This window comes from Ixodes scapularis, unplaced genomic scaffold, assembly GCF_016920785.2.
Source record: "Ixodes scapularis isolate PalLabHiFi unplaced genomic scaffold, ASM1692078v2 PGA_scaffold4__175_contigs__length_147842914, whole genome shotgun sequence".
In the NCBI taxonomy this organism is placed as follows: domain Eukaryota; kingdom Metazoa; phylum Arthropoda; class Arachnida; order Ixodida; family Ixodidae; genus Ixodes; species Ixodes scapularis.
In genome coordinates, this window is record NW_024609879.1 from 127,105,435 (window position 1) to 127,118,592 (window position 13,158).

At 44.3% G+C, this 13,158-nt stretch overlaps 1 protein-coding gene across 1 annotated transcript in view; it reads right to left on the reverse strand.

Moving 5' to 3' along the window:
• The window catches only part of LOC8050639 (venom metalloproteinase antarease-like TtrivMP_A), a 44,486-nt gene extending 32,469 nt beyond the window's left edge, over positions 1-12,017 (reverse strand). The window contains exon 1 of the mRNA XM_042293703.1: positions 11,888-12,017. Within this exon, the coding sequence (XP_042149637.1) occupies positions 11,888-12,017 (130 nt within the window). The remainder of the gene's footprint in view (positions 1-11,887) is intronic.
• Positions 12,018-13,158: the final 1,141 nt, after the last annotated feature.

The window sequence follows — 13,158 nt, forward strand, 5'->3', positions numbered from 1 at the left end:
CTTGGACCGCAGACTTTGTGGGAGGACTTCACTTTTTACAACAGTCCATTTCCCCGCATGAACTGCGATGGAACTCGAGCAACCAGCGGCACTTGGCGTCACGCGAACTCCTTAATCCTTTCGGCTAACCGTTTTCCCGCTTTGTATGCGATAAACGAATCTCCACCTTCCGCGCCAGAGGCCTTATCTTTAAAGTAATCCGGTGTCGGCGAAATTCTTCGGAAGCGTCAGACTCCGTAACAGAACAAACGCGCACATTGAAAAACACAGACACAAACACACACACGCGCACACACAAATAGAAGAATGAAGAAAAAACACGCCCCGGAAAGTTAGTTTGTCTGACTTGATACGCCTTTTTTTTTTTTTTCCTTCTTCATTTTATTACTTGATGGCCGTTTTTATGTTTTCTTAGGAGAAGGAAAACAAAAAAATCACTTTCCTCGATCTCAAAGACCTTTCCAGTCTTCCGAGTTTCCGGTGTAAGTGGTGCGTGAACCGGGCTACGCGTCTGGTCACGCGAATATATGAAGCGTGTCAAAGTGCGATAGCATATATACCTGACCTCTGGACTACGTGATGCGAGTTTTATCACGTGGTAAATGTCGCTCTCACCTCTTCGCGTTACACGGAAGAAGCCGCAGGCTGTTAGCGGCCCCAACGTCGATGAACTAATCACGTGCTTATTAAGCTAATCCCGATTTGTTCATTTCTTTACAAAAACGTGACTAAAATTCGTTGGCTTCGTGACGTATAACTCCATTTTACTTTTTACTTTTATGTCTCCTTTTGACAAAAAAAAATGTACGCCGAGCATTTTAACATCCAAGGCATCAGGTGTTATTGAGCACGTAAAAAAAAGCAAACAAACAAACGAACGAATGAAGAAATTAATTAATTATTTAACGAACGAACGAACGAATGAATTAATTCAATAATTAATTAATCTATCCTTTCAAGGTCAGCTGTGTTCAAAGATGGGCTGCGTTAGTCGCCACTTTCTCTCGTGGTCAAGTTTTTGTTGCGCGTGGCTAGTTATCTCTTGGCCTTAATACTCTTTCCAAGATGCTCCGAAAATTCTCTTGAAAACAAAATCATTCATAATATTCAAAATATCAATCAATAGAAAAAAAAAAAGGCTCGAATTTCAGAGCAGGCCTATTGTATCTGTTTCAACATTGTTTTAATAACCAAAATGTGAAATTCGTATTATTTTTTTTTTCCAGTATATCGTAAGAAAACATGAAGAGTTTGGTTTGGGCGGATTCATTAGTTGGTAACCATGGTTTCCACGCAACTCCTTCAAGGAGAGCGGGCCGGTCGAAATAAACATCACTCGTCGCGTTGCGGTTTCGTCAAAGGCATACCGAAACTTTAAAATCGAAACTTTAAAATTACAACTTCAAATTATTGTCACGAGAAAAATAAGTGTTCGCACACAGCATACGGAATGAAGAATGCCGTAGATTGCTTACTCGAAACTTGTAGTCACCGACAACTTAAGAACCGCAGGATGTGGCTTAATATGTTCGCGCTTCCTTCTTGTTACGCGATTGGTTCTTCGGAATTCGTAGCGTATAACGTCGAGATCTTATTGGCTGCCGAACAATAATGAGATGCTTGGAACCCGCACCGCCTCGCGTTTCTTAATCTGCCAGGGGTTGCAATGACGCCAGAACGCACCCAGCTCTGATTGGTTCTAATGGGAAAGATAGTGGGTAGACCCCAATGCTATGGATGCCTTGAGGTCTACCCGCTACACTTCTAATTGGAGCCAATCACAGCTCGGTGTTTTATTTCGCCGCGACGCCTGCCAAGAAGCAGACGAACTTGCGCTGCGCATAGAGAAATATGCCTCCTCATTCAAGGCCAATAAAAATAAATAATCTAAAAAAATATTTGTTTTCTTCTTCTTGGAATCCATTTAGGCAGCGAGTAAAGACAGCCACGCAGCAGTAATTCACGCACAAGCCGCTCTTTGAAAAGTCAACTGCTCGCTGCTTTTAATCTCAGCTCTCCCCACAAACCAACCCAACGCTCTACCGATTCGCAATCATATACAGTTATCCTTCTAGAGAGCTTGGTCGCTGATTACGTCGATGCTCGTTCGGTCAAAAAACGCCAAAGCACTCCAACTTCGTGTTCGGCCGCTATAATCTGTATATCTCTGCCGTTAATTATGCGTGGAGTGGCTTCGTTAAGCTCCTATTATCAGTTGGGTTAAGGTTGTAGGTAAGGCGGACTCGAATAGGGGAGGTAAGTACTGGCGATCGCGGAGCGAGAAAGGATGCGCGTGGGGAGGCACTATAAAATACGCCACGTAAAGCTTCTCAAACCAGGTGACTGTCGCATAGGCGCCAAGTCGTTCTTAACTTGCGATCAGACAATCTTATTGCTTTTTGAGCAGCAGAAAGGTATGAAATAAAGGCGAGGGGAGAGGGTTCTTTTAGTTTTTCAGGTTGGGCTTTTCCCCTTTTTATCTGGGGAAACGAACACTCTAATTGATAAGAAATCTGAACCGTATACTTTTCCCGCAAACTAAGGAAAGCGCAATGTAGAAACAACATACAATAACATTTAGACTTAAAATTGAAGTCTGCGCTGTCGTTGCCCTGAGCATTACGCTTCACCATGCTTTGCCAAAACTCAGACTTATCATTTAGGTCTGAAGATATTTTCAGCTCCTTCATTCTCCCCGGTTTGCAGCAGGAGGGTCTACCAATAGACCATGTTCAAAAGTTTATGAAGCAACACTGGCGGTTGCCATAATTTGGTCGGGAGGAAAAATCATACTTTTGGTTTCTCGGCTAGGTGGCGCAAGGTACCGCCCCTTTAAAAGGGCACAGCCGTTGGCATTCATCCATTTATCCATTCATCCATCCTTGGGCATCGCTTCCTGGACGAAGCTTACGATGGGATCCGAGCTCACGCAAACGCAGCACTCGTTTCGAATGGATTTGGACCCAAGTAGGCACCGAACGCCGGCTTCGAAGCAACTACGAGGGGCGTTCATAAAATTTGTATTGTTGTCACGAATTAATAGATATTCAGCAATCAAAATCGAGTAGGAGTTCGCCTCCAAATGTTACCCACTTTGACAGCGATGGACCACATGCCGGAGGCCATTGTTTTAAAACTCCTCGCTCTGAGTGTTCCAGAATCGCTCCACTTCAGCAATAACCTGGTCGTCGTCACTGTAATGCTCTCCTCTTGTTTGGCCACGCTGGAAGCGTAAGCGCCATGTAACCAGAGTTTCATAAACTTGGGCGTCGTCTTAGAACAATGCTCCCAGCTTGGAATGAATATCCTTGGCATTGGTTTTCTTTTAAACAATTAAAAAACGGATCACTGCATGTGTTTGGCATCGACGGGTGGTGCCATTTTGGTTTCGACTCCCTAGCGGCGTTCCGCGTAGCACGCGATTTGTACACTGTGCAGAAACTAGAGGGACGACCGCTCATGTTGATGCCTGTTTTGTTCCGCTTTTTAAAATTTTTTGTGCCGATAGTACGAAATTTATAAACGCAACTCGTAATCACGGCTCTAGCAAAACAAACGGCAGCTAGCGAAAAAAAAACAAAAAAACACTGAACTGGCCGGAACAGGTCCTTTCGCGATTTTTCCTCGTCTTTCGTGGGTTTCCGTGATTACATCTTGTCGGTGGTTTGCGCGATAAAACAATTGTCCCGGTGACTCTGTCGTAACTGTCAGCATGTTCCCAGATTGCTCTGCTGGCAACCTACGCAACCGCGTGAACCAGACGCTACGCGTTTGTTAACGTTCATCAGCACCGATAGAAGGACAGTAGACAGACCTTTCATCGCTTCCTTGAAGTAAGTCGAGCCTCTGGAAAATCGCTTACGCCAACACACCGCCGCAGGTTCGAAACGTGGAGGACAAAAAGAGGGGCAAGCCATTTTGAGTCCAATGCTTGCTTGCTGATACTCCAGCTTTATGCGTTGAGCTGGCGCATGGCACGGCACGACCTGTATTAGGCCGTCCTATTTGCCCGCGTCTCCAGCTCGACGCTCGCCCTCCCGCGGCGGAAACGGGAAGCGCTCTAGTGAGGGTCCCCCGATTCTCCTGCTCAGCGGGCACGGCGGAACTGCTCGCGATCCTGGCTCGCGAAATGTCATTTTTGAACGCAAAAACAACACCCTTCACTGTCCCAACGTAGTGCTGCAGCCGGTATGGGATTGTACTTTACTAGAGCGTTTTAGTATTGCAAACGAAAACACTGTGCGTTTACGTTAGAGCTGCGTGCCTCACGTTGCGCATGCGCCTCATCGCCATGCGCCAATCCAAGACCGCAATTTTGGGCTCCGCGCACGCGCTAACGCAAACACACAGCGCTTGCGTTCGCTCTTATACGCAATACTGAAACTCACAACTGTTTCACCGGCTTCCAACGCCAACGCATCGTGCTGCAGTGGGCAGACGTGCAAGCAGGTAGGCGTTCCTTCGAATTGGAAAGGCTGAAATTTTGGCAAAACGACGGTGCGTTAAAATGAAAGTAACTAAATGTTATGAAAAGATTGGCATTTTTTTAATCTCTTTTATTATTTTGGGGCATTTAATCTGGAAGGATTTTGGCGGTTACATCGTAACTCTTGCCGATTGTCAAAAGTCGAGAGTTTGATAGCAAAATATGCTTTACCCACAATTAATGTAATTTTACATGTATTTCTCACATTAGCGAGAATGTTTTGATTGATTTAGACTATTTTTATTTTAAAACTTGGAAATTAAAAATGCAGCATTTGGCACCAGTGATGATAATTAGCAGACTTTTGGTTGTCATACTTGTTCGCGCGTTCAAAATTAGATCATAAGCAGCAAATTATATTGGAGCCTGAAAAATTGCGTATTAAAGCATCTGAATTTTAATATTATTATTATAAATACAAAAACGCCACGATCACAAAAATACGCCATTTAACCATAATAGTACCAGAAAGTCATCATTTTTGTTTTTCTTTTTAGCATATGAAAAACTCTGACATCGTTATCAAGATAGACAAACAGTCAAACACTGGATGCAATATAAAGTCCTATGCGTCCCGCGTTGCTATAAAAACACACACACACACATTTCAGCTGTCTGACTGATAAACTGATAAATTGAGAAAGGCCTTGTCACTACAACAACCCAAAGACGGAATGTCTTTGGGTTGTTGTAGTGACAAGGCCTTTCTCAATTTATTCGTTTTGTGAACATATTGTAAAAATTGGATTTATTTTGTTATTCTTGAGCTGGGAATAATGTTAAAGCAATTAATCATCTAAATACCCAAAAACCCATTAAAAGGCCCGCAGTTCAATATTTTACATGAAAACTATCTGAGCGAGAAAAGGCAGCAAGAACGCACAAATATCAGGACTGATTTTTTGGACTGCAATATTTTGTTACCACTAAGGTGTATGAAAGACCCGGTCTTTAAAGGGACACTGAGATCTCCAAAATATTTTCAATTGCCTGAGCCGAACGTTATGTCACAGAATATAGTATCCGCGAAAAACTCCTAAACAATATTAGCGCACACGTAGAGAGAAGAGAGAAGATACAGGAAGAGCATCTCTCCTCTCTCTACGTGTGCGCTAATAGCGTTTAGATATTTAAACACCAATTATCCCAACCCTTTTATCGCGAACAACTTCTTTAACTAAATAATTACGATCTCAGACATATCTTGAGTTATGAAAGATTTCGAAATTAAGACCTATATCGAGAAATTAAATCCAAAATAGAGGTTAGTTTCGGTTTCACTCCAGACTTAAAACGTGCCTCCTGGATGAAGTTTTATGCTAAACGCCTTCTTCTGTTTTCAGGATAAAAAGCTGACCTGCGCTCATAACACCCTAGTTTCCTCGTATTACCAGAAATAATTTCTGTCGCTCAGCGAAGCCAGCACACTAGACATGCTCAGCAGCGGCACGCATCTCCGACCCTCACTATAACCGCCATTTTGGAAAACAAGTGGCTCCAACTAACCTATAGTTAGTTGGAGTCGCGAATACTGGAATGCGTACGGCCTGTCTATCGACCGGCATGCATAGCGCATGGCTGTAGCAACTCAGAGGCAACGCTGTAGCAACTCAGAGGCCCATCAGCGCCACAACGCATTGAATGGAGTGGACCTTTATCGCCATTACATGATCGAGTATGCGGGGAGCGAGTCGTCTGCTTCTGGCGCAGGAGTTGCGGTGACGTCAGAACGACGCCGAGTTCTGATTGGCCCTGATTGAAGGACAGTGGGTAGACCTCAAAATATGTTGCCTTGACGTCTACCCACTATTTTTTCATTAGAACCAATCAGAGCTCGACATTTTGACGTCTCCACAACCCCTGCAAAAAGAAGCAGACGAACTGGCGCTCCGCATTTATTTCATAAATATCTGCCCTGATAACCCTAAAAGAGGTGGCTATACACTTTCTGATATGACGTACGTCAACACGTTTTGAAATTCCCACTGTCTCACACGCTTCAGACGTGAATTATAGTGTGAGAATTGGCCTTTTCCTGTTTATATCAGTACAATTGTACTAATATAATGACCCCACTTCAGTGGGGCCATTAGAAAGCAGACATGTGAGCGTTACCCAAAAAAGTAACTGAATACCGTTACTCGCTACTAGCTCAAAAAGTAACTAACTACGTTACTTGTTACCCCTTCTCAAAAACAACTATACTTTGTCTCATCCTACGATGGACTAAAGGCCAAAGCCACGGGCAGCCAGGTCCAATCACGTTCCACGCTACACTATGACATGCCTAGCATTGATTAGGGGTGGACGAATGATGCTCCGCACCCAAAAACACTGCATCATTTCTATAGCTTTGACACTGCAAACAGCCTCTTTTTTGTAATGCAAAGTCGTCGAGTCACTCAGTGCTATTTCGATTCGAACCAGTGTCCGCCCATCCCCATCAGTGATCCGAGACGCGGGCACTGATACGTGCATCAAAGCACAAAGCGCAATTTCTAAGTGGCTCGTGATTGGATCTGGCGGTCTGTAGCTTTTGCCTTTAGTCCATCCTATAGGGTGAGACGAAGTATGGTTATGTTACCTCAAAAGTAATGAGGTCCTTTTCTGTTACTCTGACGGCCAAGTGCACAACTGTTTTTCTTTTGTGGGTTATTGTTTTCTTTTCAGTAGTCGTTGCACTTAAGCAGTAGCAGCCTTCCCAAGTTATCGTCAGTCATTTTCCCCGTTTCCATTGAAAATACATCTCCGGCGACGCTGAAGAGTCGTTCTACCGACGCGCTCGAAGGAATGGCAGTGTTGTGCTCTCTGCTTCTAAAGTTCCAAGTTGACAATGGGATGTATACCTTTCCATGTTGGCAACCTGCGGGTTTACATTTGCTCTGTACACGATTTTAGAAAGGTTCAACCAACGTACACATCGCGACACTGTTAGCGCGAACAGGACATCGCCGCATTTTCGCATTTTACTTCAAAATAGTATTAGCGAGCACGAACTTTTATCGCTTACATTATAGAACTAAATGAGCCCTTTCCGTGGCAATAATAACTTGGATGACATCTCTTGGTAAGAAACCTTACAAGAAAGACTGAATCAGTACTTCACCGAATCAGGCTGGGCGTTGCATTTACATATAAATATCTCCACTGTATTGGGAAAATACCTTCTGCAAACTGCTTGATATGTGAAGAAGTGGAGTCACTGGACCACCTGTTATGCACTTTCTCAATTTATGACGTGGAAAGAGAGGTGCTTACTGAAGAACTTTCCCAGCTGGACTCCCGACCGTTCTCTCTCCAGAAGATCTTAGGAGCTTGGGAGAGCCCAGAAAAGCTGGCTGATGCGACCAAATACCTACTACGTTTCTTACGTGATACCCAACTTATTTGCCGTCTTTAAGGAGCAGATATGGAGCTCCACGTTATTTTGATGTGTTTTTATTAATTTCCTCTTCTTGGCCCTTCTTTGGCATCCCCTATTCCCCTTCCCCAGCACAGAGAAACCGGTTAATGCAAACTGCATGGAGTGACCTCTCTGTCTTTCTAAATAAACCTCTTCTTCTTCTCCTCTTGGTTTCAAAGAGGAAAAACTGGAAAAAACGGCGATCACTTGTTCGCGTTAACAGTGTCGCGCTCTCTACCTTATTTTGTTCGCTGGGTGAAGGACATTTCCAGCTGAAGAGTTCGACTGTCTTCTTCAGCGATGAACGTTGTTATACTCTCATTCTGTTTAGCTGTTTTTCGCGTTGCCAATCAGCCGAGACACATACTCAGGTTAGAAATGAAACGAAGTTGTTTAAAAGGCGTTTTACATGTTACTCCTCAAAAGTAACGAATTACCGTTACTCAATACTTGGCCTGAAAAACAAACAAACAAAGTACGTTACTCGTTCCTTTTCTAAAAAAAGTAAGTAAATACGTCACTCATTACCAAAAAAGTAATTAGGTAGAAGTAACTCGTTACCAGTAATGCGTTGCTTACATATCTGCTAGAGAGCGTATTTTCAACTTCTTTTGTACCCAGACATTACGTATTTTAGTGGTCCAGGTGTCATTAGTATCCGCTACGGGTTCAGCCTCACGTTTTGTGAGAGTGCTCGTCGCGTAATCAGCTTCTTTTTAATAAGCTCTTTAATTATATATAAACTAAACATATTTCTTATACAGGTACAAGCCAAATAGCAGCAACTTCGAACTACTGTCCTTATTGAGATAAGCAAAATTTCTAGATTGCTCAGTTACACTTAAATTTACGATCGAAGCAGAATGTTCACCGTATCGCCCATTGTCCGTGTTTGTATTCGATAAAATGATCATACGATATGAACGACGATACCCTCAGACCTTACCTCGAACCAGCTGTGATCTTTGAGGCTTGTAGTCCAGCAAGGGTTCCGAAATGCTAGCCAACTAAAATGCCCCTCCTCCACCCGGCTCATCCTTTTTTGTCGGCGGTTCACTGAGCGGCGGCACCGTTGTCCGTCGGTGTATCTTCATTCTCTGTGACATATATGAAATGGAAAGGTAAGAACAAGGAGGCAGTTGGATCAAGCAAACAAACCTGCCAACACGCGTTCAAAGAAAAGAAATGGTTGCTTAGGCAATTTTAACTACAACCCGAAGGATAAGTGTCAAACTACAAGTAAATGTTGGTTCGTTCGTTGTTGGTACTTTGGTCCTGCCAAGTTTTGCAGGCCGATGGTCTTTGAAGTTCTCAGGAGGCGATGGAGACTTTGCGAGTTCTTTGGCGAACCAATTTATTTTACAAACTATGTACATCTGTACAAAGTAGGGGAAGTTGGCATACTCGGATCGAACAGGTCTAACAGATCTCCAAATCAGTCCAAAATCGACCTCCCTCGCCCCGTCCGGGGCTTTTGAAGGCTCTCACTCCCTCACCCTCAGGGGAGTCTTAACCAATGGTTTCAAACTTTTTCGAAGTCACGGGGCGTCAGCCCTCCAATGGTCAGCTGGGGGCCGACCCGGCCGTTCATCAAGTTTGCAACGGCCACGGCCACGGCTGACAGCTCCGTAACATTGGCACAGCCTTGGGTTCCAGACAGAGTGGCGCCGCACCAGAGCTCCTGGCCCGAAACTCGATCGTCGCCAGCGTACCCTGTGGGACGCTGGAGCACACAAGAAAACGCGCGCACACACAAAACAAAACGTCCCCTTCGCGGAAGAGACAACGTCTTCGCCGCGGGGTGCCTGCTCGAGAGGACCGCGGTCACCCGTCGAAAGTAAAGAAAACAACGACAGCCAGGGTGCGTCCGCTTCCCCTCTTCCCCACACCCCCGCGCGGCCGTAATGAGGACCACCCGGTGAGGGGGTCCCTCGCGACTCCTTTGCACTACAGATGGCGGGTTTAAATTCCGGCCAATGTGCTCGCTAGATCTGAAGAAGGGCTATTGAGTGGTACGCCCCGTGTAACCGAAATGTGGCTTGCACGTAAAAAATCTCGGTGGACTCCAAGGGCTCGGTGAAACTAGTTCAGGAATATTGATGTGTATTATTTATTTTTATATCATTAGAATGTCCACAAGAAGGTGCTCCCGGTGTTGTTTTTTCGCAAGGCACTTAATAGAAGTACACCAGTAAAGCTGTTTTAACGAAATCAAGCATAGTTGGCCGGAGTGTTTTTGAAAGTTTGCACAAAGGAAGAAGTAAATTCCGCCTGGGACTGAATAAAAAATAACTCCGTTTGAGTTTGAAATATTGATGTAATAAAAGCGTAATTTCACAATAGGGGTGGCCTGTAGGTTCCATACATGTTTTGGCTTAGTGTTATTAAGAAAATGAAGAATAAGCATTGCTCGCGGACATGCCAAACAGGTACTACATATTGCTAACAACATTTTTATACTCCGAAAGCGTCACGGGTTTGGGCACGTCATCGGTCGACGCTCCAACCGCTGACAAAGGTCCAACTGTACCACAGATGACAAAAATCATTAGTGTGTTAGTGACAAAGGCCACCGATGACTTTTGTCAAAATTGGTGCTCGAACTGAAGTCAAATAGTACTGGCTGAAACATCACTAACCTATTATAAAAAAAACAAAACAAAAGAAAACATGTCTGTGAACCATTGGTGCTTTAGAAGAGTGCAGGGATCGCAGAGGAAGTAGCTTTTGTAATGTCAGCTAGTATAGCGCTGACTCTTGGTTTACGCTCTGGTACGAATTCACCAAGTACCCTCATACGCGACAGGTCTAAACGAGCCACCGAGGATACAGCTGCCACAAACTACGACCCTTTTTGTTTTCAGTTTTTCTATTTATGTTAACCTTACATCCGGATGCTGTCTGGAGATGTCTGTCTCGTAAGGGTCGTTCTCGATGTTGAACAAGCAGACAGACATCAAACAGGGGTCTGCAGGCAGTTCGGTTGTTGTTGTCGCAAGTGATATGCAGTACCTTCAGAGTTCTGTTCCGGTAGGGGCCTTTCCAAGGTATGGATTGCATGGGAGGCGGCGCAGTTGGTGTTGAAGAACTTAATCTTGAAGACGATTAGCCCTATAGAAAAAACAAAACAAAAAAACATTACACACCCGGTAGCCTCGGACTTGTACATCAGCTATTGTCTTAAAGGAACATTGGACACATAATTACGGCGGATACACCCAGCAGAGATACAAGATACTGTTGAAGTTATAAAATATAATCCAAATAGATGTTATTTTTGCCCCCGTGAATTGAATGATATGTGCATATACTAGTCGACATAAAAAAAGGGTAATGAAGGATTGTGTTCCTGCCGAGTCATGTACACATTTCCTTGAGACTGGCCGGCTCGACAGTGTGATTTGTATATAAATATACATGATGCAAATAAAACTATTTGATTTTATCATAATTTCAACCTAAAACATGGCGACGTCTACAGCGCATGTTGTTCTTTTTTTCTGTCCCTCGTTTCATGACTTTGAGTACCCAAATATGATACTCTTACCTGCTCTGCCGCTTTCTTGCTCTGATGTCTTTACAAAAATATGATTTATCTCCCCGCCTACTTTAAGAGCCTAAGTAAACATAAAAAATAAGTATTTTCTTCTAACCTTGTGCAACTCTCGGAGTGTTCATGATTCCTACTTAAGGCGGAGCATCGGAAATCCTGAAGGTTGTTCGTTGTTACCGAAGAATGAAGTCTTCCATGCGACAATGAGCATGGCATTCTACATGCTCACGTCATATGTGTCAGTGTCACGGTATAAACCTAAATTCTCTGCCAAGTTTTATTTCCCCTGCACTAGTCGTCGAATGACCCTTGGAATGCTGTGCGAAAAAGACTGATTGACATTACTATAGTAGAGTAAGATCCGCCATCCTACCTCATCCTGCTCCTCTTGACGGGCAGCGGCAAGCCGGCGTCCGGGGCCTTGTACCAGTTGTCGAAGGAGTACCGCCCCCGTACGAGTCCTGCACGCACTTGTAGTTGCCGTAGCGGAGCGCCCACATGTTCCAGATGGGATCGATGCTGGGCAGCACCTCGGAGCGAGGTGACACTGTGTCCTTGACGAGGCTGGCCCACATGTCGACGCCGTCGATGGCGTCCAGGTCGCTCACCGAGCCGCTGGATTAGCCCCCGCCATGGATGTCAAGTTCAGAAATGCGCGGGGATAGAGAAATGGGTCCATCTCGAATTCCTATCGCAGATTTGCACTTTCGTAGCGGTGGCGTTTCTAACAGTTCGTGTCACGACATCCGTAACACAACCTCGGTGCTTTCTTTCTTCATATTTTGCTCGGGTCACGTTTTGATGAGCCCTACATCTTACCGCTTAGAATAAACACAGGGAATTTGTGCATTCCTCAGCAGTATACTGCTTATAGTAGCCTTTAAATTTCAAGACGAAAACAAAAAAAACCGGCACTGGTTTGATCGTAATGACTGTGTCAATATCTGTACAGTGCTTGAAACAACGGAGCATACGCTATGCTGGTAAAGGACGGAAAACCCTGGCAGGGTTGACTACTTCAAGCTGAAGGGTGGAAGCGAGTACGGAGAAACAAAGCAAAAGAAAATTAAACGCCAGTTGTTTAATATACGGCGACACCGATTCACACTTTAGTTGAGCATTTTGTTGTAAGGTCTGTCTTCTTCTGGTTCCTTGTTAACAATGCTTTTATATACCTTTTTGGTTTGCACAAAAAGAAGAAAACTTGTTCAAAAAGCTGCCGTTGCTACTTGACGAGTTCCTGTCTTCCTGGCTCACTATGGCTGGAAGACGACACCGTAAACAAAACAAACAAACAAACATCAAACGGGGTTACTGCAACTCACAGCTTGCCCTGTGACAACGAGATGATAAATGGATCGGTTCCGTCGTCATGAACTGTCCATCGACTATAGTGTTGACAGTATTAAGAAGCATAAGCGCGAAACTTCTACTCAAAGAATTTGGTGAAGAACCCGCTGTTGTGTACAGGGTTCACCTTGCGGAAGGCAAGCCCCTGACAAAAATCATTGGCGTATTCTGGGGCACAAATTTCCCCTCGACTGGGATAGTGAACGTGAATTTCCCCAGATTCAAAGTCCCAGCGCAAATTATATATTTGAGATATAACACCATTTTGGTCTCGTCATTAGAGTGTCTGTACTTCAATATATCCTCTATATTTTTTTGCGTTCTCTTTTTCTTCTTCTCTCAGAGCTGACGGCCTCACAGTACACA